Genomic DNA, 23,965 nt, shown 5'->3' with positions numbered 1-23,965 from the left:
TACTTTTGCAGTGCAGGATGGTCGTCAGTATGTCTGGACTTCCTGTTGAGCCACTTCTAGTAGGATCTGCAGCTGTTTACTGCAGTAGTCTGAATGTAGGAGAGAGTCAGAATAATAGAGTCAAGGCTTCTTCAATCTCCATGATGAACAGCACACTGCTAAACAACCATGTCAGTGTTCTACCACATGTTCTAAACAATCTGTTTCTGATGAATATTTGAGGAGAATGTACATTACATCCTTAGCAAAGTCTCTGCATTTCATATGATTGCTGCCAAAACGTCCACACTTTTTTTTCTGGCTTCCCGATAAATTTCTCTCTATTGAATTTTGCTTGAAATTTGCTGTCCATTATAATGATGAAAACTACACTAATTTGGATTCACTTCTCCTAACATTTGGTGAGTACCACACGTGCCAATTGACCACATGAGATATACCCATTAAAAGACTATTCTCACAAATTGGATTCTTACAAACTTACAAATTAGTAGCACAAACGTATTACAAATGAGGATAGAAGGTAATATTTAAGAGATGGTAAATGTGTTGAATTTGGATTTTTTTTTTTTACACCAGAATGGATACATAGAGAATCCTGACTTTGTTGAAGACATTTTCTATGCGAGTAATCTCAGTAATGTCAAGTTGGCATGACTCACTGAAGATGTGTCTCAATCTCCGAGGCAGGCGAGAGCGGTGGACGGTCAGGTAATAAACTGGGATCCCAGTCAGTGTGAGGGCGCAGCTTCGCCCTGTGTTCCAGGGGTCTGAGTACAAAGACATAACCACGATGAAGAAGCACACTACAGTGAAGATGATTGGGATGACCAGAGGCACCTGGGGGTCGAACACAGCAAGTGAAAACAGGTAAGATAGGATGGAGAATGCTTTATACAGTAATTTGGCACAAATAATAAAGGCAGATATGGTCACCTTGAAAGGTCTGGGGTGGAGGGGGAAGCGATAGCGATGGATGAGCATCCCCAAGGTTGTCAAGGCCATCAACAACCAACGAGCAAAGGAGAGAAAGTTCAGGAGCTCTAAGATCTCTCCAGTGGCTAGCATCAGCACCATGAAGGGGTACTGGAGACACACAGGCAAGACAATGAAGATACACTCAGTCCAACAATGATGGACAAAGATTCACTGCATTGAATCATATTCCTAATAATAAAAACAAGTTCATTTCGTCTATCTATTAATAACTATTAGAGTTTTCTTATTGAAAGACTGTGTTTTTTGTCATACCTGACAGTTTCGACTGCTGCTTCCTGCAGTCTTCCTCAGAGACGTCACGTGACGTGCTGTATGGCTGGTTTATGAAGGGTTGGCCATCCCACCTGGATAGGTAGGATGACCATGCCCCCTGCTGGCCGGTAGTTTATGGATCACGTGACGTCTCTGAGGAAGACTGCAGGAAGCAGCAGTCGAAACTGTCAGGTATGACAAAAAACACACAGTCTTTCAATAAGAAAACTCTAATAGAATCATATTCCTGGTGCTGTAGAGAAGCCTCCAAAGGCCTTTCAGTGTGACTCTTTGTCTGTTTCCTGTGATGTTATCTTTCAACCTTGCTTTATAACTGTTTTGTTCTAATGCATAAAAATAAAGATGACATGAGATGTATTAGAGTCCCATAAACAACCAGTGTAGTTTTGAGTAATTCCACAATAAATATGTAATCATTTCCATCATATCAGAGGTGAACGACACAGAGTTCTAATAAAAGACCAATGTTACACCAGTTACTCTGTCTCTGTCAACATAAATAAGGACTTCATCACCCCCCCCCCCCCCCCTTCTATATCAGCTTGCGTTGTTGATTCCCAGAGTGTGAAAGCACATCACCATTAGCACCACAGCCGGCAGAGGTGTGTGGCGGCGGATGTGGATCATGGAGAAGAGCGCCGGCCACTGGCCCTCCCTGGCTCCCACGAACATGACCCTGCAGACAGATGATCAGTCAGCCTAGGTCCAATTCAGGCGCTGCAGCTGAGTCTGCCTCCTTTCTGGAAGCTGATTACCTGGCTCCGGAAAAAAAGCCGCCGTTCATCGCCCCCAGGATGGATACGGCCACTAGAACGGGAATCACAGACGCCAGGCCCTGGAGAGTGCGGTTGGCAAACGTCTGCGGAGGCAACAGACGCTGGATGAGACTTACATAACAACAGACCGTGGAACTATTTCCCTGTATTTTGCAGCAAACACATGCAGTATACAGTATGTATGGCACCGACCACAGCCACGGCATCAGACAGCAGCAGCTCAGCAGGAGTCATCACGGTGTAGTAGGCCACATTAACAAGCACATAGAAGATGGTCACTGTCACCATGGAGCAGATGATTGCCAGTGGGATGTTTCTGACGAGACAGGGCACACACACACAGTATGCATACATAGTACATAGCCACATGGCTTTTTAAAACGTATTGACTGGAGAGCAGATATCAAATGGGAAATAGCGTACCTATTTGGGTTAATGACCTCTTCTAAGCAACAAATCAGTTGACTCCTGAAGGGAAAAGCATGTCCATAGGTAAACAGTTCTGGCTGTCAGGTGTTTAACACAGTATATTGTGCATCATTGACTGTTTCTTCTATCTTCTATCCTATCCCTACCTACGGCCCTTTTGCCCTAGCCCCACCCCCTCTCTCACCACGGTCTTTCCCACCACCCAGAGCCCCCTATGCACTCCATCTACACACCCCTCAAATCTCAACTCTCTATGACCTTCCTATCACTAGCTACGGCCCATTTTCCCCAGCCCCGCCCCCCTTCCTTGACCCCCACACCCACATCCCACTAGCCACTCTCTCCAGCCACCCCACGAACCCCGACCCTCTATGACCTTCCTATCCCTAGCTATGGGCTGTTTTCCCTAGCACTGCCCCTTCCCCTCACCACAAACCCCTTCCCACTGACTACCCACACCCCATTGCCACTCCCCTGACACACCCCTCGAATCCTGACTCTCTACGACCATCCTATCCCTAGCTACAGCCCATTTCCCCTAGCTCCGCCCCTTTCCCTCACCACACCCCCTCCAACCACCCAAAACCCCTACACACTCCCCCTACCCACCCCTCAAATCCGAACTCTCTACGACCTTCCTATCCCTAGCTATGGCCCCTTCTACCTAGCCCCGCCCCCCTTCCTTGATGGGACACGGTGGAGGCATAATAATACAGGTTACGTCCCTATTTACTGTAGTCGACGAACTGACAAACCCCTCAGCATCAGTCCCTCCTGAACTGTTATAAGGCAATAATAAGAATAAGGCAAACGATCAGTAATTCCATCTTGGTCAAAACGGCCATGTTGCCTGTGCCTCAACTCAAAACCATTTCAAGTCAAGTCAAGTCAAGTCAAGTCAAGTTTATTTATATAGCCCTAATTCACAAGCATGTCTCAGAGGGCTTCACAGAAAGTATGTCTAGCTGATTCTAGCTAACACACAGTAACAAGAATATACAGAATAAAGATAACATTTGAACATTTGAAGAAAGCAGGAGAGTGGAGGAGGGAGGGAGAGGGAGGAGGGAGGAGAGGGGGGAGGTGGGGAGAAAATAGGAAATGTGGAGAGGTGGGAGGGCGCAGGGGAGTGGGAATGTGAGAGAGGGGAGAGGACAGAGAGGAGGAGAGAACAGAGAAGGAGAGGTGGAAGGGTACAGGGGAGGTAGAGTAGAGGTAGGGTCTAGGGTGGAGGGAGGGAGGGAGGAGAGGGGGGAGGTGGGGAGAAAATAGGAAATGTGGAGGAGGAGAGAACAGGGGAGGAGAGATGAGGGTGCAGGGGAGGGAGAGCCAGGGTAGGGGTAGGGTCTAGGGTTGGGGGAGGGGAGGAGAGAACAGGGGAGGAGAGATGAGGGTGCAGGGGAGGGAGAGCCAGGGTAGGGGTAGGGTCTAGGGTTGGGGGAGGGGAGGGAGTAGGATACGGGCCCGGATTAGGGCGAGGGTGGGGAGAAATGGGAAATGTGGAGGAGGAGAGAACAGAGAAGGAGAGGGTGCAGGGGAGGGAGAGCAGGGGGAATGTGAGAGGGAGGAGAGGGCAGAGAGGAGGAGAGAACAGAGAAGGAGAGGTGGGAGGGCGCAGGGGAAGAAGAGCAGTGGGAATGTGAGAGAGGGGAGAGGACAGAGAGGAGGAGAGAACAGAGAAGGAGAGGTGGAAGGGTACAGGGGAGGTAGAGTAGAGGTAGGGTCTAGGGTGGAGGGAGGGAGTAGGATACGGGCCCGGATTAGGGCGAGGGTGGGGAGAAAATGGGAAATGTGGAGGAGGAGAGAACAGAGAAGGAGAGGTGGGAGGGTGCAGGGGAAGGAGAGCAGGGGGAATGTGAGAGAGGGGGGAGGACAGAGAGTAGAGGTGCAGGGGAAGGAGAGCAGGGGAAGAAGAGCAGGGGGAATGTGAGAGAGGGGGGAGGACAGAGAGTAGAGGTAGGGTCTAGGGTGGAGGGAGGGAGTAGGATACGGGCCCGGATTAGGGCGAGGGTGGGGGGAAAATGGGAAATGTGGAGGAGGAGAGGACAGAGAAGGAGAGGTGGGAGGGTGCAGGGGAAGGAGAGCAGGGGGAATGTGAGAGAGGGAGGAGGACAGAGAGGCAGAGAAGGAGAGGTGGGAGGGTGCAGGGGAAGGAGAGCAGGGGGAATGTGAGAGAAGGGAGAGCAGGAAGTGGCAGGGATTCAGGAAAATAGGGGAGAAGAGGAGAAGGAGCAGAGGGGGGGGAGAATGAGGAGAGAGCAGGAGAAGGGAGGGGGGGGCGGTGGGATGTGGGGGAGGAAAGAGCATGGAAAGAGAGGAGAACAAGAAGGGGGAAGAAGGGAAGAAGCGGGGAAAGGGGGAAAGAGAGGGGGGGGGGAGAAGATCAGACAACTGACTACTCTAAGCATTAACCAGAGCTAACTGGGACATAGTATCTAGCTAATCTACAGCCTAATCTGGCCTATCCTACCCTGCTCTAGTCTGATTTTAGCCTGAACACTAACAGGTCAGCCTTAGGCTGTAGCTAATCTATCGCCTACCTAAGCTGTTCTAAACCAACCGGCAGCCCTCGACCAGTGATGAAGAGCACCGATGCCCCCCAACCCGGCCCCCGCCCACATATGGCGTGGGAGGGAAGGCCAGGCCGGGACACAGCGGCACCCCCTCACCCCCAGTGAACGCAAGAAAACCTTTCCACCATATGGATCGCCGCATGGATTGCCCCAGTGACTTCAGTTAACCTGTCACATTTTCATCCCCTATTATGCAACCTTGACAGAAATTGTCTGCAGTAATGCGGAAAAAATATCTGTTTTGGTATTACTGGATCTTAGTGTGGCATTCAATACGGTTGATCATAAGATATTGCTCAACAGACTGGAAAAGTGGGTGGGACTTTCTGGTACCACATTGGTTCAAATCTTACAAGATAGGAATACTTTGTATCGATTGGCAAAGCACGAATCCGAGCAAACAAAAATATATGTGAGCGGAGTTCCTCAAGGGTCCATTCTTGGGCCTCCTCTATTCAAGACTTTTTCTACCATACCATTCTACCATCCTACCATACTTATGCTGACGATACACAACTCTATATAAAATTATCACCAAATGACCACAGTCCATTACACCTACTAAAAAACTGCCTTGAACAAATCAAGGAGGGGATGCAGCGCATTTACATTTACCTCTATGAAACTACAGCCCACAAATCAAGTTAGACATCTTTGTGTAGTTATGGACACAGACCTACAAATTTAACAGCCACATAAAAGTAATTACAAAATCGGCTTACTACCATCTCAAAAACATAGCAAGAATAAAATGATTTTGATCTAAACAAGATACAGAAAAAAGTAGTTAATGAGTTTATTGTTAGCGGACTAGATCATTGTAACGGTGTCTTCACATTTCAGCAAAAAACAGTCAAACAGCTACAGCTCATCCAGAATGCTGCTGCCAGAGACCTAACTAAGACCAAGAGAAAGGAACACATTACACCGGTCCTTAAATCGCTCCACCGGCTTCCTGTGTGTCAAAGGATAGAATTTAAGATCCTTCTATTGGTCTACAAGGCACTAAATGGCCTCGGGCCAAAGTACATTTGTGACTTGCTTGTGCCCTATGAAGCATCCAGAGCCCTCAGGTCATCTGGGTCAGGTCTACCGGTACTTCATTCCCACAATCAAAACAAGGCAAGGTGAAGCGGCTTTTAGTTCACTCACCTGCGGAAAAACTTCCCAACTACTCTGCCAAAACTGTCAGCACTTTTAAATCAGGGCTCAAAACATTATCGTTTTCTGCAGCCTTTTTCTATGGTTTAGTTTTTAAAATGTAAATTACATTTTGTCTTCTTGCTTTTAATGTTTCTAAAATCAAGCTCAATGTCAGTTAGTCTTATTTTCAATGTATTCTTATGCCCTTGTAAAGCACTTTGAATTGCGTTGTGTATGAATCGTGCTATATAAATAAAATCACCTTGCCAAGCCGAGTGCTCATAGTCATACTGTATGCTTACCATCCACCATAGGCATATAAACCACTAAAGAAGGCCAGTGGCAGCATATCCAGTGTTAATGAATCCATCTCAAAACCATTCTGGAAATTCTCTGTCTTTCCTGCATGGAAGCAGATACAGAGATACAGTGACTGAGCATAACTGACAGATACATGTTGATTGAATAGACCTTTAAACTAAACTCTATAGAATTAATTCATGCGTTTATCTCGATCAAACCCTCCCTCCCACCTTTGGCCAGTGCGATGACACCGGGGACGATGATGAGGACCAGGGCCAACATCTTAATGATGGTCAGAGTGACCTGAGTTCGAGAGGCCAGGGTCACGCTCCAGCAGTTGGCCGCCACTACAAACGCTACAGGAGCACAGAGAGAAACATTTCATCAAACAGAGTTTCTATGGCAATCTTTTCAGTATTTGGGAAATGCAGAGACAGCCACTTACTCACTCCAAGGATGCTGACCAGTTTGATAAGCAGGGGTGGAGCAGCACAGGGTGTGAAGAACGCCTCCACCACATAGCGACCGAATGCCAGGGCCAGATAGGACGATGATGCTGGCCTGTACAGGGGAAACAGGTTTAGTATGTGCTGCTGTGATTTGACTTCATTTAGCCCAAAACAAAAATGGACGCACCTTGTGAAAAAGAAAACCCAGAGTCGTAGGAAGGCAGGCAGAGGTCCCAGTGTCTCCAGCAGGTAAATGAACTCGCCCCCTGACTTTTTAAATGTGATGCCCAGTTCAGCATAGCACAGGGCCCCTGATGGAATGCAGAGCATAACAGCATAGTTTAATACATTTAAAATCACTAGATTATCAGGCCGCTATGCGGCCTTCAAACTTAGTTTGCTGGGTCTCCAGCCCGGTATTGGGTTGTGTGTGTAAGCAAGGTATCGCTAGGTGGCGATATGCCGAATTGTGCGAAATTCAGCACTGAACTTCGTCAGGTCCCCCTAAGCGCACTCCCAGTTCGAAGTTGATCCGATGAATGGTTCTTGAGATAAACCACTTTTTGTGTTCCCAGTAGGTGGCGCTATGCCAAATTGCCTGAAATTTGGCAATGCACTCCATCGGGTGCCCCTAAGTGCATTCCCCAAGTTTGAAGTCGATTGGACAAACGGTTCTCGAGATAAACCACTTTCTTTGTTTGCCGGTAAGTGGCGCTATGCCAAATAGCCTGAAATGTGGCACTGCTTAGGTACCACTAAGCGCACTCCCCAAGTTTGAAGTCGATCGGACAAATGATTCTCGAGATATTTTTGCCAGTAGGTGGTGCTATACCGAGTCTGTGTGTGTGTGTGTGGGGGGGGGGGGGGATGTGTGGGGGTGACGTGGTATCGGACGTCACAAAACATGACGCAAATCGTGACACCTCACGCTACCCGCCCACCTAAGCAATTTTATTATAGGATGTCCTCATGGCTTCGGACACATCAATGCTTCACTTGGTATCGTAAACAGTTCTTTCATTGTTGAAGAAAGGTTCTTGAGTCCAAGGTTTGTCTTACAGTACTTGATAGGCTATATATTTATTAACCCATTGATACGTGATGCAGCATTTGCGTGTATATCCCTCATTTGTGTGTGTATCCCTTTAAGACCACGAACCACGTGACGCGGTTCGCGGTCTTAAAGGGGTACACACACAAATGTTGCATCAGGTATCAATGGGTTAAGTCAAGTCAAAGAAGGAGATAAAAAAGAAAGGAAGAAGAAGGCTCTCCCAAGGACATACAAAATGTGTTGACATCGGAACAGGTTCGAAGCAGAGTTGAGACAAAACATCACTGTCTGACAGTCAGAGACGTCTGCCATAGTAAGTTCAAGGTTACAGTGTGGTGAATTTCCATCATGAACAGTATCTTCACACTTCAGCTGTTGGCACATGTATGTTACATTTTCTTCCACATTCATGTTATGGAATTCTGGCACTTCTTTAAACTTGTTAAAACTGCACCCATGGCATTTCTTTAAACTTGTTAAAAATGTACATTTTGTTGTCGTTTAGTCTTTTTAAAAGGTATTTAATCACGAATGCATAAATCTCTCAATGGGTATTTAACATGAGAGATTATCGAGTTTGGAATCTAGAGGTCAAAATGACCGCTTATGGTCATTCTAGTACAGTAGTTATGGAATTCTGGCCCTTCAAAAGACACACAATGACCATCTGATGACTGAATGAAAATATATGCAATTGATATTTTCTAGAACTCAAAGACGAATACATCTACATAAGGAATACAAGAAATACATAGGCTATCCATTATATCAGTTTTGCCATATTGCACTGCTATTTGCCTTTTATTAAAACTTGGATATCGGTCAATCACTGCCACCTACCTCTGGATATGATGCAGTTTGATTACATTATTTATTGATGAACTGATCAATACTTCAGTGGTTGTCTAGTCAAGTCAAGTTTATTTGTATAGCACATTTCATACACAGAGGCAATTCAAAGTGCTTCACATAAAATGGTTGACAGGAAAAGAAAAGAAAAGAAGAGAGTAAAATGGACATTTAAAAGCATCACAACAAAACTTAAAAAAAAAAGAGTATAAACTGTCTATGGCAGTGATTCCCAAACTGTGGTCTGCAGGGCTCTGCCTGGTGGTCTGCCAGAGCATTGAGAGGGGGGGGGGGGGGTTGTGGGTAGACTGATGAGACACTTTGATCATACTCCACAAGTAGCATGTTTTACTATTATTGTCCTCCTGGGTTTATAAAAGAGTTTTAAAATGCTGTTTTCTACTCTGCCAAGAATAAAAATATGCGTGAACACTGAATAGGCTAATTATAATTTGGTGAATTCTTGGCAGGAAAATGGTAAATTTTAAAGATAGATAGGTACAGATTCTCACCAATCTGAGGCTTCAATCCAAACAATCAACCTCAAAAATCCATATGAGCCAAACCCTAGTTTTGAGGTGTCTTACCGAACGTGGAGAGCACCCCACTCAGCACCCACACCAGCAGAGAGAGCCCCACGCTGCCGCTGTTCATCAGGACCCCCTTGGGTGCGATGAAGATGCCGCTGCCCACCACTGTTCCGATGATGAAGGACACGGCAGGTACCAGGCCTATGGTCCGCCGAAGGTGCACCACCTCCTCTCCCTTCTTCTCCTTCACCTCTCCCCCCTCTGGCATCACCTCTGTCCCACTCATTCCCTCAACTGCTTGACTCCACCAAACATGGCCCTCTCTCCCCTTATTTTTATAGTCTTATCTACTGTGTTTCTCCCCTCATTGGCTCTTGCAACTCAGTGCAGTAACCAGGGTGACCCAGACCCACCCATTCTGTCTGAGAAGGGAACAAAACACCTGCATTTACTTAACAGGCCTTCCTAAAACAGAAGCTCCTAAGATCTTTCCCTGTTCCTCCCTACGTGCCTCCCTACGTGCCTACTCTCCGTCTCCCGGAACCAAAGGTGACCTTTGGTTCCGGGAGACGGAGAGTAATTGTCCATTCCCCTTTCTCCATCACATTTTGAAAAATGCTCATAGAGTTTTAAGCCTGGAACCAATCCAAATGGCCAGCTACAAAATCGTGACCATAAATAATTCGATTCAGAGCAAAACATAAGAACATTGAAAACGTGAAAAAGCCAAAGGTACAAGAATGTGTACATAATATATTTTAAGATTGAAGGAACTACTCATCCCATAATCCATTCATCCGTCATCAGATCCCATCAGCCAATGGGAGAGCACTCTGAGTGGCAGTGGGTGTGTTTATAAGCTCACTATCAGATGTGTAATTCTACATGATATACTTGTATAAACACATTCATTATGGATGTACCCAGGCACACCCTGCTCTGATGTTGGAGGAACAAGGCAGAAATAAACAGAATATTATGCCAAAGGGGGCAAGAACCTTGCCAAATGGAATGTGTGGGTTGCCCTTGAAACTTACTTGCAGGCAGTGTTTGGGATAACGCATTACAAAAGTAACTTATTACATGTAATATATGACTTTTAGCAGTAACTCAGTAATATAACTTACCAATAGGATTTCCGTAACATTATACCAGTTACTTTATCAAGTAACACAAGTCACAAATTGAGTTTATTTTTTTTAATCGAAGCACATATTTAAATAAAGATACAATCATTTCCTAATCAAATTGTGTGGTTTTTATGCAAATAACCACTATAGATGACTATAACAAAGGAAAAGGATAACATTTAGAATTTTAGACAGTTTACAGTGACTTCAAGCCGGTTGAAATTGTTTTTCGGTATGGTTACGGGGCGGCGATGTCATTCTGCTACTGCAGTTATTTTGGGGAAAGTAATGCCAAAGTATAAATAACAAGTTACTCTACACAGACAGTAATATTGTAAAGTAACATACCAGTATTACTTTCAAATTAAAGTAACTAGTAATATGTAGTATATTACATTTTGAAAGTAACTTGCCCAACACTTCTTGCAGGTGAGATAAACATGTTCCAAAATATGTTGCACTCTGGAGTGCACACATCAGGGTGGAATGTCGTCATTTTAGTGACAAGGCCATTTGGCCTTTGGTGTTGCAATTTGTTTTAGGACGCAAGGCCACATGCGAGGGCACAAAGGCCATTGAGTGAAATAGGAGTAATTGAAGCCTACAAATATAACTGACTTTCTGCTAAATTTTAACTTTTATGGTCTACGTCTAAACAGAGTGAGAAACGATCAGACACACACACACACACACAAACACACACACACACACACACACACGCACACACACACACACACACACACAAAGCAGAGAGAGAGAAATAAACAAACATAGCAATGTTGTTATTCCTATAGTGTGTATGTACTCAAAGTTTATAGCCTAGTGCAGAGGTTCTCAAATGTTTTTCAGCCAAGGACCCCTTACAAGATAGAAAATATACCGGGGACCCCCTCATTCTGATTCTTGATTTTGGGCTAAGCTTAATTGTTTCCACGGTAACGTGCTTGACTTTTAATTTGATAGGTTTGTTATTAGAATGTAATCTATGAACCATTTTAGATTTAAAGCATAAACTATTTTCGTTGAACTTGCAAAAATATATATATATATTTTTTTTTTTATTACCTTACATTTACAGTACATTACGTCATTTAGCAGACACTTTTGTTTTGTCCAAAGCGACTTACAATATCACAATTTGTCAACAGTACAGAAAACCACTATGCAACACAATCAATGACAGCCAAGATATTTTGAATGACTACCACCATGTAGGAAGTAGTTTGAGAAGGAATAAGTAACATGTAGCATTTTTTTTTTATTAAAAAAAAAAAGAAAAAAAAATACCTGAAAACTTTTCGCGGACCCCCTGGCAAAGTGCCACGGACCCCTGGGGGTCCGCGGACCCCAATTTGAGAACCACTGGCCTAGTGACATTATTGTGCTTTATATCACGCAAATAGGCCTATTTCTATAATATTCTTATGATATTTCCTATAGACTATAGGCAATATTTAAACTATAGGTTATAGTTTAAGACATACTGTATGGGGAGACAGAGAAGAGAATGGAGAAGAAAGAATTTTGTGGCTGGGATGTGCGACCGGGAACAGGAAGGTGTTGATCCCTGTGATTTTTTTTTAAATGATTGAATATAATGTACTGCTACGCGGCCTTAAAATCTACAGTAGTTTGGTGGGACTCCGGGCCCGGTACAACACACGCACAACAACCGGCCCCGGTTGTTGTTTGTGTGTGAGTGTGTGTGTGTGTTTGTGCGCGCGCGCACACGCGCGTGTTGTTGTTGTGTCTGTGTGTGTGTGTGTGTGTGTGTGTGTGTGTGTGCGTGTGCGTGTGCGTGTGTGTGTGCGTGTGCGTATGTGGTGTTGTTGTTGTTTTGTGTCTGTGTGTGTGATGTGCGTAAGGTCTGAGTGTGTTGGGGTTTTATTTTGAAGGTCTGTGTGTGTGAGTGTGTGTTTGCGTGTGCGCGCATGCACACGCACTGTTGGCCTTTTACTTTGAAGGTCTGTGTGTGTTTTGGGTTTTCATTCTGAAGGGTTTTGGGCTTTTATTTTGAAGGATTTGGGCATTAATTTGGAAGGTTCTGGGCTTTTCTTTGGAAGGTGGTGGACTTTTATTTGAACATTCTGGGCTTATCTATTGCACTAACCTCAGTGTTAATGCAACTCTAGATGATGCAGTCTGGAGAGCCACCGAAAGGAAAGAGAGGTGGAGAGAAACAATGATTGAAATCCCATTGTCTTTGGTTTAACCAGTCCCACTTGCTCACTGACTGCATTTTGCCATTATTCAAATAGAAATGAGAGAAGTAAAGGAAGGTACAGGGAAAGATCTTAGGAGCTTCTGTTTTAGGAAGGTCTGTTAAGTAGCCTATGCAGCTGTTTTGTTCCCTTCTCAGACAGAATGGGTGGGTCTGGGTCACCCTGGTTACTGCACTGAGTTGCAAGAGCCAATGAGGGGAGAAACACACATGCGGATTAGATAGACTATAAAAATAAGGGGAGAGAGGGCCATGTTTGGTGGAGTCAAGCAGTTGAGGGAATGAGTGGGACAGAGGTGATGCCAGAGGGGGGAGAGGTGAAGGAGAAGAAGGGAGAGGAGGTGGTGCACCTTCGGCGGACCATAGGCCTGGTACCTGCTGTGTCCTTCATCATCGGGTCGGTGGTGGGCAGCGGCATCTTCATCGCACCCAAGGGGGTCCTGATGAACAGCGGCAGCGTGTGGCTCTCTCTCCTGGTGTGGGTGCTGAGTGGGGTGCTCTCCATGTTTGGTAAGACATCTCAAAACTAGGGTTTGGCTCATATGGATTTTTAAAGTTGATTGTTTGGATTGAAGCCTCAGATTGGTGAAAATATGTACCTATCTATCTTTAAAATGAACCATTTTCCTCCCAAGAATTCCCCAAATTATAATTAGCCTATTCAGTGTTTCACGCATATTTTTATTCTTAGCAGAGTAGAAAACAGCATTTTAAAACTCTCCAGGAGGACAATATTAGTAAAACATGCATACAGTACTCGTGGAATAGGATCAAAGTGTCTCATCAGTCAACACCATAGACCAATATTCCCAACCTCTTTTTTTGTGACAGCAACTGGACATTTGAGCCATCCATGTTTGCTACCTAGTTGGACGGTGCACAGTTTTGACATGCGTGAACGTGACCTAGTATCTCGAGGGGCATTTAGAGGCAGGTACGTTGCAAACAAGGACATATACACAGTTTATTCATACACATTTAAGAATAAAAAGATAAGAGAAAAAAAGATACAAATATGACAATGTTTGACCAAGGATTAATGGCAGCAACCCCTCTGATGGAAAATCACCGTCTGTAACCTTCAACTTATGCCAGATGCCTCTGAATGTCAGACAGTGACAGTCATAACATATATTGTCTTAACTCTGCTTGCACTAACCTGTTCTGATGTCAGCACGTTCTGTACAAGATACAAGATACTTTATTATTGCCACGCAACAATGTTGGTGGTAATTGTTTGGTACAGCATGGTAGCTCAGTTCCAATGCAAAAAGAGAGACAAAACAAACCCAACACCTAAGACATTACATCACACACAGAGTAAACGCATGAGCAAGAGAAGTCCAGCAGGGGGGCTAGCAGGGTCAGTTGAGTGTTCTGACTGCTGTTGGAAAGAATCTGGTATTGAAGCGGGTGGTTTTGGTGGGTATGGCCCTCTAGTGCCTTCCAGAGGGGAGGAGCTGGAAGAGGTGGTGGGCTATGCTGTTACACCATGCACTGTATTCCATCAGGGGCCCTGTGCTATGCTGAACTGAGCACCACTTTTAAAAAGTCAGGAGGCGACTACACTTACCTGCTGGAGACACTGGGACCTCTGCCTGCCTTCCTACGACTCTGGGCTGAGTTTCTATTCATCAGGTGCGTCCATTCTTGTTTTGTTATTTATAATGAAGTCAAGTCATAGCAGCACATACTAAACCTGTTTCCCCTGTACAGGCCGGCATCAACGTCCTATGGGTCCCTGGCATTCGGTAGCTATGTGGTGGAGGCGTTCTTCACACCCTGTGCTGCTCCCACCCTGCTTATCAAACTGGTCAGCATCCTTGGAGTGAGTAAGTGGCTGTCTCTGCATTTCCCAAATACTGAAAAGATTGCCATAGAAACTCTGTTTGATTACCTGTTTCTCTCTGTGCTCCTGTAGCATTTGTAGTGGTGGCCAACTGCTGGACTGTGACCCTGGCCTCTCGAACTCAGGTCACTCTGACCATCATTAAGATGTTGGCGCTGGTCCTCATCATCGTCCCCGGTGTCATCGCACTGGCCAAAGGTGGGAGGGAGGGTTTGATCGAGATAGACGCATGAATGAATTCAATAGAGTTGAGTTTTTAAAGGTCTATTCAATCAACATGGGGGTCATTTCACAAAACCAAACCTCACACATTAAAGGGATAATAATAATAATAATACATTTATTTTATATAGCGCTTTTCAAGTACTCAAAGTCGCTTTACAGAACACATGGGTCAAACACTCAGACAAACAACACAAAGGGTGCCATAGCAACCAGAGAGCAGCGGCAGCTAAACGTTCACTTTGTTTGAAGGGGGGTTGTTTGAGGTACTTGCATACAGTCAGTGTACTACATGTAGTAGAATGCAGCCGGTGGGGTCTCAGTTTGGAGAAATGGAGACCAGCCGCGTCACGAAAGTAGAGCTGTCTGCTGATTGTGAAGGGGACCATGAGCAAGAACGTAAAAAAACACAGAAATAAATACATAAAATGCATCTATACTGCTCACATGGCATAACCCAAGTCTCCTCAAGCCCTGAGATGCCAAGTTGACATGAATAAACATCATATATACCATGTTTTTAGTTGAAATATTCAATGTAGCCAGGTGATGCAGACACAACATGTTGCGCCCATGGCGCATCATCTCCTCCCTAGAAATCATTGCTATATTCAAATTGCCTCCAGAGTCTCCAAACTAGAACTAGATTGCTAGTTGATAAAAAAATAAAATAGGGACTCAAATCGTACTGGTTTTGTGGAATCACTCATGTATCTTAATGTTCCGTTGCTGTATCTCTGTATCTGCTTCCAGGAAAGACAGAGAATTTCCAGAATGGTTTTGAGATGGATTCATTAACACTGGATAGGCTGCCACTGGCCTTCTATAGTGGCTTATATGCCTATGGTGGATGGTAAGCATATGAGCACTAGTTCATGTTCAACAAACATTCCTGTGCAGTTTTACCATAAGCGGAATTTTTCACGAGCTGAATGACACAGAATGCCAATAATATTATACAAACGAGAATATTAACAACAATGCATACATAAAAATGCAAAAAAAATGAGACAGCAATACTGTAACGATCTGCTCCGGGACCATTAATAAAATAATAATAATAACTTGAATGTATATAGTGCCTTTCAAAAAAACGAAGGTCATAATACCGGAGAGGGTGCAAGGGGAGGGATCCAAGGGAAACAGATTAATGGAGAGAGGGGCAAAACAAACAAAACAAAGGGATGGCTAACTAACTAAACTAAACTAGCTAATGGGGAAAGGCCATGGTGAAGAGGTGGGTCTTGAGGGTTGTTTTGAAAGTGTCCAGGGTCGGGGCGTTATGTATTTCAGGAGGGAGAGAGTTCCAGAGGGTGGGGGCTGCCACGCTGAAGGATCTGTCCCCGAAAGTTTTTAGTCTGGTACGGGGGATGGACAGCAGGCAGACCCATGTCTGAGGAACGCAGGTTCCGAGATGGAGTGTGTTGGTGGAGGAGGTTGGACAAGTATTGGGGGGCGAATGGATGAAGGGATTTGTAAGTGAGGATGAGGAGTTTGTAGAAGATCCAGAACTTGACCGGGAGCCAATGGAGGTGGATGAGGGTAGGGGTGATGTGCTGCCAGGGCTTGATGGAAGGGAGGAAGGAGGCAATACTTGACTTGCAATTCAATGCATTTATTTATAACATTTATAACAGGATCTGCTATAACCCACACCATATTATCCAAGCATCCATCCCTGGCTCGCACTCACAGCAGACACACGCTACAGCAACGTTCTCCCCCAGAACAACGTTCTCCCCAAGACCAGAGCAATTTAGAGAGAGTGGCATCAGTGGAGGACCAAAATGCGTGACTCATTAGCCAATGAACAGCCAGGACGGGGTCTTGCGCTACTTTTGAATGCTAAAATAAAGCTGATAATGTACAATTTGATAAAAAAAAGAAAAAAAATCAAAGTACCACACAAACTGTCCATTTTGCTGCAACTCGACAGTGCTGCTTAATCCAGGACCTTACTTCCTGGAACTCTTGAAAGTAAAAAACGGGTCCATTGGAGTGAATGGAGATGTCGCGACTCTTCTAATCTATATACATGGCTCTGCCCCAGACACTCTCATGGCTTTTCCCCTCTCAGCCAATCCCCAGAGAGATATAACCCCACGTGTCTCAAGAGCCCCCCTCTAGGGTCTCTCTGGTGCGTTCATGTGCCATAACTAGCAACTTATAACACAACGTAGACAAACTTGTAATACAACGTAATCCCATCATTACCCTAAAACTCACATCGCTACAATACGGTTAACACAACAGTCACAGTCATAATGACACACAATGTTACTTAAACACCTGACAATCACAACTGTTTGCCTTATATGGACCTGCTTTTTCTTTTCCCTTCAGGAGCTTTCTGATTTCTTGCACAGAAGAGGTCATTAACCCAAACAGGTATTTCCCATTTGATATCTGCTCTCCAGTCAATGCATTTTGAAAAGTTATGTGACTATGTACTATGCATACTGTGTGTGTGTGTGTGTGTGTGTGTGTGTGTGTGTGTGTGTGTGTGTGTGTGTGTGTGTGTGCGTGCGTGCGTGCGTGCGTGCGTGCGTGTGTGTGTGCGTGCCCTGTCTCATCAGAAACATTCCACTGGCAATCATCTGCTCCATGGTGACAGTGATGATCTTCTATGTGCTTGTTAATGTGGTCTACTACACTGTGATGACTCCTGCTGAGCTGCTGCTGTCTGATGCCGTGGCTGTGGTCGGTGCCATACTGTATACTGCATGCGTTTGCTGCAAAAATAATTTCACTGTCTGTTGCTGTGCAAGTCTCATCCAGTGTCTGTACCTCCGCAGACATTTGCCAACCGCACTCTCCAGGGCCTGGCATCTGTGATTCCCATTCTAGTGGCCATATCCATCCTGGGGCAGTTGAATGGTGGCCTCTTTGCATCACCCAGGTAATCTAGTGCCAGAAAGGAACCAGACTCAGCACCTGAATTGGACCTATAGGATGACTGATTATCTCTGTCTCTCTGTCCACGCTGCAGGATCCTGTTGGTGGGAGCCAGGGAGGGCCAGTGGCCGGCACTCTTCTCCATGATCCACATCCGCAGACACACGCCTGTGCCGGCTGTGCTGCTACTGGTGATGTGCTTTCACACTCAATTGCATAGATTCTTTATCAATGTCATAATATTACATTGATTATGTTGAAGTAATGTCAGTGTAGTGGCAAACAAATAGAAAAGTAAATTATGACCGTGGGGATCATCATAAGGATACTTTTTTCTTAAAAAAAGAAATCAGTTCAGAAATGCAATAGTTCACACCTTTTCTCCTATCTTCATATAATGTGCATCACTTGAGCATGACTTAAATATGAAGAATATTAGGGTAGGGGAGAGTGGGGTGAGTTGTGCCACTTTTTACTTGAGGTGTCTTTAAAGTGAGGGCATGACAGTAATGCCTCCAACTACAATATGTAAATATATTTCAGGATGTTGTGCACCACTGGGAACACTCCCTTTGGATCTTAAATAAACTGTTAAAAAAATATGGCTATTCTTAAAAAAGTGGTCTCTTGGCACAACTTGCCCCCGGTGCGGGGTAAGTTGTGCCTTTGGAGAGAATACATTGGGGTAAATTGTGCCATTGATTACTGAAGTAAAACAGAACATTTTCATGTCATATAGCCTACTGTAATGCTATATCAAAGCAAGACAAAATAAAGATAACACTAAAGTCCAGTGTACTATAACAGGGTTAAACAAGGCTAAACGGTAGCAGCAGTTGACCTACATATTTAACATTTTCAGAAATAAAAATTATGTTCAAAATGAACAAAATCAACTATCACAGAGCCAGGCTACACTTGCCAATACTGCAATATTCTTCAACAAGTTCTATTTAAACATTTAAGAACAAAATGAAATAACATTTCACTAAATCAACTGCAACTGCACTGGCACAACTTAACCCAGGCCTTTTGGCACAAATCACCCCATCCCCACCATTTTAACAAACTTGTATCATATAGCTGGTTTGGAGCTAACATCATGCTAACAGTATAGCCTCATATTGTAGCTTACTAAAACACTAACACATGTGTGAAATGTTTTCAAGCTTGTCTATAATTGTTCAGACACAACAATCAATAAACCTTGATCATAAAAAAATTACTTTGAGAGGCAAAAAACATCTGCCATCTGCCTCCCTTCTTTGCAGAGTGAGTAAAATGGATGCCTCTTCAAAAATGTGTGGTCACATGACCAATTTCTTCTATGGTTTTCTAGATACAAGGGGTGGCACAACTTCCCCCCTGGCACAACTCACCCCACTCTCCCCTAATTGGTGCAATATTGGTCTTTTATTAGAACTCATCATCAGTGTCGTTCACCTCTGATATGATGGAAATGATTACATATTTATTGTGGAATTACTCAAAACTAGTTGTTTATGGGACTCTAATACTGTACCATGTCATGTCAGCTTTATTTATGTAAATTAGAACAAAACACTGTTACTGTAAAAGCACATCAGCGTAGCCTATAATAACATTTCTAATCCAGCAGACATATCAGGATTGATTGACACTTCTTTTTATTAATAGTTTAAAAAAGCAAGAAGGAGCGAACGAGTTGTGCATATTGCTTCATCAGTTTCACTTTGTAAATATTTTTTGTCAAAAGTAGCTTATTGTACCCTATGAATAATTGGAGTTTACTCAATATTATTATTTTTTGTCTAAAATACGTTTAAAAAAAATCACATACTACTTTGACAAAAATTGGCGGACCTCCTGCAGTACCTCTGCGGACCCCCTAGGAGTCACAGACCCCTGGTTGAAGACCACTGATTTAGAAGACTGCTTTCTCCCTCTACTCAGAAACACTGAAGGCATGCAGGGCACCTGACTCGCTTCGGATTCAGTCCCTCAACACGCCTACTTTTCAATGGTTAAATCAAACTCCTCCACACGCTATGTCCCGCCTCTCTACCCTGTTTCACTCAGAAAACGTCACCATAAGGAAGGAGTCACATACTGTGCAAATGGCGTTTACACATTATAGGCAATATAATAGCAACATGTATACTAGGAGATGCAAAGTATAGATAATAGGCCTATAGATGAAAATAAAAATCAATAAATAGATATAATTAAAACAAATCTATATAATTAAATAAAAATCCCAAATAAAATAATACATAAAGACACAGTCATGCTCAAAAGCCTTGGGAGGCTTCTCTACAGCACCAGGGATATGATTCAATGCAGTGAAATGTCGATCATCGTTGGACTGTCTTCATTGTCTTGCCTGTGTGTCTCCAGTACCCCTCGATGGTGCTGATGCTAGCCACTGGAGAGATCTTCCAGCTCATCAACCTTGTGGCCTTCTCTGCCTGGTTCTTCGTCGCCTTGACAACCTCTGGGATGCTCATCCATCGCTATCGCTTCCCCCTCCACCCCAGACCTTTCAAGGTGACCATATCTGCCTTTATTATTTATGCCAAATTACTGTATAAAGCATTCTCCATCCTATCTTACCTGTTTTCACTTGCTGTGTTCGACCCCCAGGTGCCTCTGGTCATCCCAATCATCTTCACTGCAGTGTGCTTCTTCATCGTGGGTATGTCTTTGTACTCGGACCCCTGGACCACGGGGCGAAGCTGCGCCCTCACACTCACCGGGATCCCAGTTTATTACCTGACCGTCCACCGCTCTCGCCTGCCTCGGAGATTGAGACACATCTTCAGTGAGTCATGCCAACTTGACATTACTGACATTACTCACATAGAAAATGTCTTCAACAAAGTCAGGATTTTCTATGTATCCATTCTGGGGTAAAAAGTCCAAAGTTCAACATTTACTATCTGTACCTTCTATTCTAATTTGTAATCATTTTGTGCAAATCATTTTTAAGAATAGTTTGTAAGAATCAAATTTGTGAGAATAGTTGTCTCTTTTAATGGGTATATCTCATGTCAAGTCTTAGGCTAAGACTTGACATGACAGGCTAAGTGAGTCCAAATTTGTGTAGTTTTCATCATTATACAGTTCAAACAAAATTGAATAGAGAGATAAATTTATCGGGAAGCCAGAAAAAAAAGTGTGGACGTTTTGGCAGCAATCATATGAAATGCAGGGACTTTGCTCATGCTTAGGATGTAATGTATTCTCCTCAAGTATTCATCCGAAACAGATTGTTTAGAACATGTGGTAGAACACTGACATGGTTGTTTAGCAGTGTGCTGTTCATCATGGAGATTGAAGAAGCCTTGACTCTATTATTCTGACTCTCTCCTACATTCAGACTACTGCAGTACACAGCTGCAGATCCTACTAGAAGTGGCTCAACAGGAAGTCCAGACATACTGACGACCATCCTGCACTGCAGAAATATCCACCTTTTCATCTCATATTGAGTCTTAAAATCCTATTAGTCTTAGTCGTACAGTTTCTTTGGATGAGATTTAATTTCATTGGTACTGTAGAGAGCCAAAGTCAACAACACCTCCTGTTTCAGCATGGGTACCAAGAGATTTTCATCCGCCAATAATTTTCCCATAGACATTTCGTAAAATGCTTATACAAATAGTTGTATTTGGTCAAACCAAATGATTCACCTATATTGAGAAACAGGAGAGAACACAGAATATTTCACTTGGACAAAAACGTTAAAAAAAAAGGAGTGGATTTAAAAAGAATACTTCAACTTTTTTGGTTTAGTTTTGGTCCGAGTGAAATGTTCTACTGTATGGTCTCTCCTGTTAAAGGAACACTCTGCCCATTTTCAACCAGCTTTGTATCATTAGAACATCAGTAGTATATCAGAAAACTGTAAACTGTTTTGAAGTCTGTCATTTATTTGGACGGCACGGTGGCTCAGCCTCAGTGGTTAACACTGTTGCCTCACAGCAAGAAGGTCCCGGGTTCGAACCCCGGTCCGTCCCAGGTCCTTTCTGTGTGGAGTTTGCATGTTCTCCCCGTGTCCGTGTGGGTTTTCTCCGGGTGCTCCGGTTTCCTCCCACCATCAAGAAAGACATGTATGTTAGGGTTAATACTCCTGTCAGTGCCCCTGACCAAGGTACTGGCAAAAGAACTGGAGTTGGTCCCCGGGCGCTGCACAGTGGCTGCCCACTGCTCCTAGTTCTAGGAAGGTTCCTAGTAGAGGATGGGTCAAATGCAGAGGATGAATTTCCCCACGGGGATAAATAAAGGATAACTTATTTAATTTGACAGTTATTGAGTGTTAAAGTGTGGACCAGTGACATCACTGGTCCACACTAACTCAAATGAATAACTCATGAACTCAAATCAACTCTCAATAACTGTCAAACTAGATGAATGATGAATAGTTTGACAGTTATTGAGATTGATTTGAGTTAATGAGTTATTAATTTGAGTTAGTGTGGACCAGTGATGTCACTGGTCCACACTTTAACACTCAATAACTGTCAAATTAAATGACAGACTTCAAAACCGTTTACAGTTTTCTGATATACTACTGATGTTCTAATGATACAAAGCTGGTTGAAAATGGGCGGAGTGTTCCTTTAATAACATAGATGAGTCATTTGGTTTTACAAAGTAAGTATTTTCATAAGCATTTTACGAAATGTCTATGGGAAAATAAAAAGCTGATGAAAATCCCTTGGTACACATGTTGAAGCAGGAAATGATGTCGACTTTGGCTCTCTCTTCAGATATTTCTAGTAAAATTCCAGAAATAGTTTTTAGCATGCAATTTTTTTTATTTTAACACTGAACATGAGAACATAAGATGGACACTTTAGCATTAATGTATTGCACAAATGTATTAATCTGGCTCATGCAGATTAACATGACGTTGTTTAGTGAATACAATTTGTCTCTTCAGTCTGTGTGTCGTTGCTGAAGAAGTATTGCTTGGAAGCATGAGTTGTTCTAAGTAAATAATTGAATTTCTTTGTTGCTGTGTGTTAAAAAGCCCAAGCTGGTTTCCTGGACTCAATATAGGCTACCATCAGGGGCGGTTTTAGCATCAGAGCTTTGGGTGGGCTCAGCCCACCCAAAGGTCATGGACCGCTGAACCCCTAGGGGGGTCCGGGGGCATGCCCCCCCGGAAGAAAATTTTGTACAGTTTCAAGTAAAAATGGATCAAACTGGCGCACTTTGAGATCAAAATGAAGAGACTAGATCTATGAAGAACTACACACATCAATATCTTCTTTACCGTTCTGTGGTTTTACAGCGATGAAAAAATAATTGTTTCCCTATATATACTATATATATTCTGCATACAGGTTCTATATGGTAGAATTATGCTTGCATAAATAATACCAAAATCACTTCAGGGGAGTTTCAAGTAAAGTAACATTTTGCTTTGTAGGCAAAACAAAAGTAAAATTATATCAAAAGGGAACTTCCTAACTTATTGGCTGGAATAATATTCCGACAAGATAATAATATACTGTAAGCACTAAAGCAGGAGTTTGCAGTCAACTAGTTGAAATTAATATGTGGCAGTATTTGTGGGGGTCAAAATCTATGTAGGGTGTACCACCACAAATAGATCAGTGTATGGGAAACACTGACTATTAAATTGTGTGACTAGAAAGACATCTGAGAAAATGTACTTTAATTTTGAACAACAGCACTACAACGGTGGCATTACAAATGGTATTATGAAATTATTGTGGGAAAAAACAAGATCTGACTGGTTGGAAGTTGGTAGGCTACCACCACCACAGCGTGCAAAAATAGGGAAAGAAGGAAAGAAAAGTGAATAGCATGCCATGCACGCATGTTAAGCTATCATCATCATCACATCAGACAGGCTGTGTAAAGCAGCCACTTGCGATTCTGAAGGGCTTAATTTCATTCAGATAACAAGGGACCCGTTTGAAAATATGTTTGTCACTTATGCCCATATGTTTCTCAAAAAACATTGCATCCATTTACACCCACTTTACTGCGAGCTAGCATGACATGGCTGGCTGGTGCCATGGTAGCCTACCTACCTTCCTCCAGTCCACCTGTTTGTCTGGCAGGCACAGCCACAAGTTCTTTTGTTTAGCCTACGAAACAACGTTACGCGCTAATTTGCATATCAATATGCGCTAATTAATTAACTACTAACGACTCTGACTGCTCAATGCTCACCTCACAGTTTCATTGATCATGAGTGGGGAGAACGATTGTGTGGACTGTGGAGGACCACTTCGCTGCTGTACTGTGTGTGAC

The 23,965-nt window shown here is 43.6% G+C and overlaps 2 protein-coding genes across 2 annotated transcripts; one reads left to right on the top strand and one right to left on the bottom strand.

Annotated features, from left to right (window-relative positions):
- Positions 1-24: 24 nt before the first annotated feature.
- Positions 25-9,664, bottom strand: LOC310776606 (cystine/glutamate transporter-like; the record flags this gene model as incomplete). The annotated part of the gene is made up of 11 exons (XM_083636783.1): positions 25-89; positions 663-840; positions 937-1,086; positions 1,852-1,948; positions 2,028-2,131; positions 2,241-2,364; positions 2,472-2,516; positions 6,496-6,595; positions 6,727-6,852; positions 6,942-7,256; positions 9,436-9,664. 11 exons carry the CDS (start codon positions 9,662-9,664, stop codon positions 25-27), a joined length of 1,533 nt encoding a protein of 510 aa, XP_083492909.1.
- A 3,346-nt stretch (positions 9,665-13,010) lies between these two features.
- On the top strand, positions 13,011-21,118 carry LOC310776605 (cystine/glutamate transporter-like; the record flags this gene model as incomplete). The annotated part of the gene is made up of 12 exons (XM_083636782.1): positions 13,011-13,239; positions 14,241-14,367; positions 14,446-14,561; positions 14,651-14,776; positions 15,554-15,653; positions 17,144-17,188; positions 17,377-17,500; positions 17,596-17,699; positions 17,790-17,886; positions 20,072-20,221; positions 20,318-20,495; positions 21,054-21,118. The coding sequence occupies 12 exons, from the start codon at positions 13,011-13,013 to the stop codon at positions 21,116-21,118; spliced, it is 1,461 nt and encodes a 486-aa protein (XP_083492908.1).
- Between the last annotated feature and the right edge of the window lie 2,847 nt (positions 21,119-23,965).

The sequence above is a fragment of the Poromitra crassiceps genome, assembly GCF_964638095.1.
Source record: "Poromitra crassiceps genome assembly, chromosome: 5".
Lineage (NCBI taxonomy): Eukaryota > Metazoa > Chordata > Actinopteri > Beryciformes > Melamphaidae > Poromitra > Poromitra crassiceps.
The sequence above is the reverse complement of the archived record's forward strand: the minus strand, read 5'-3'. Positions and strand labels throughout refer to the sequence as shown.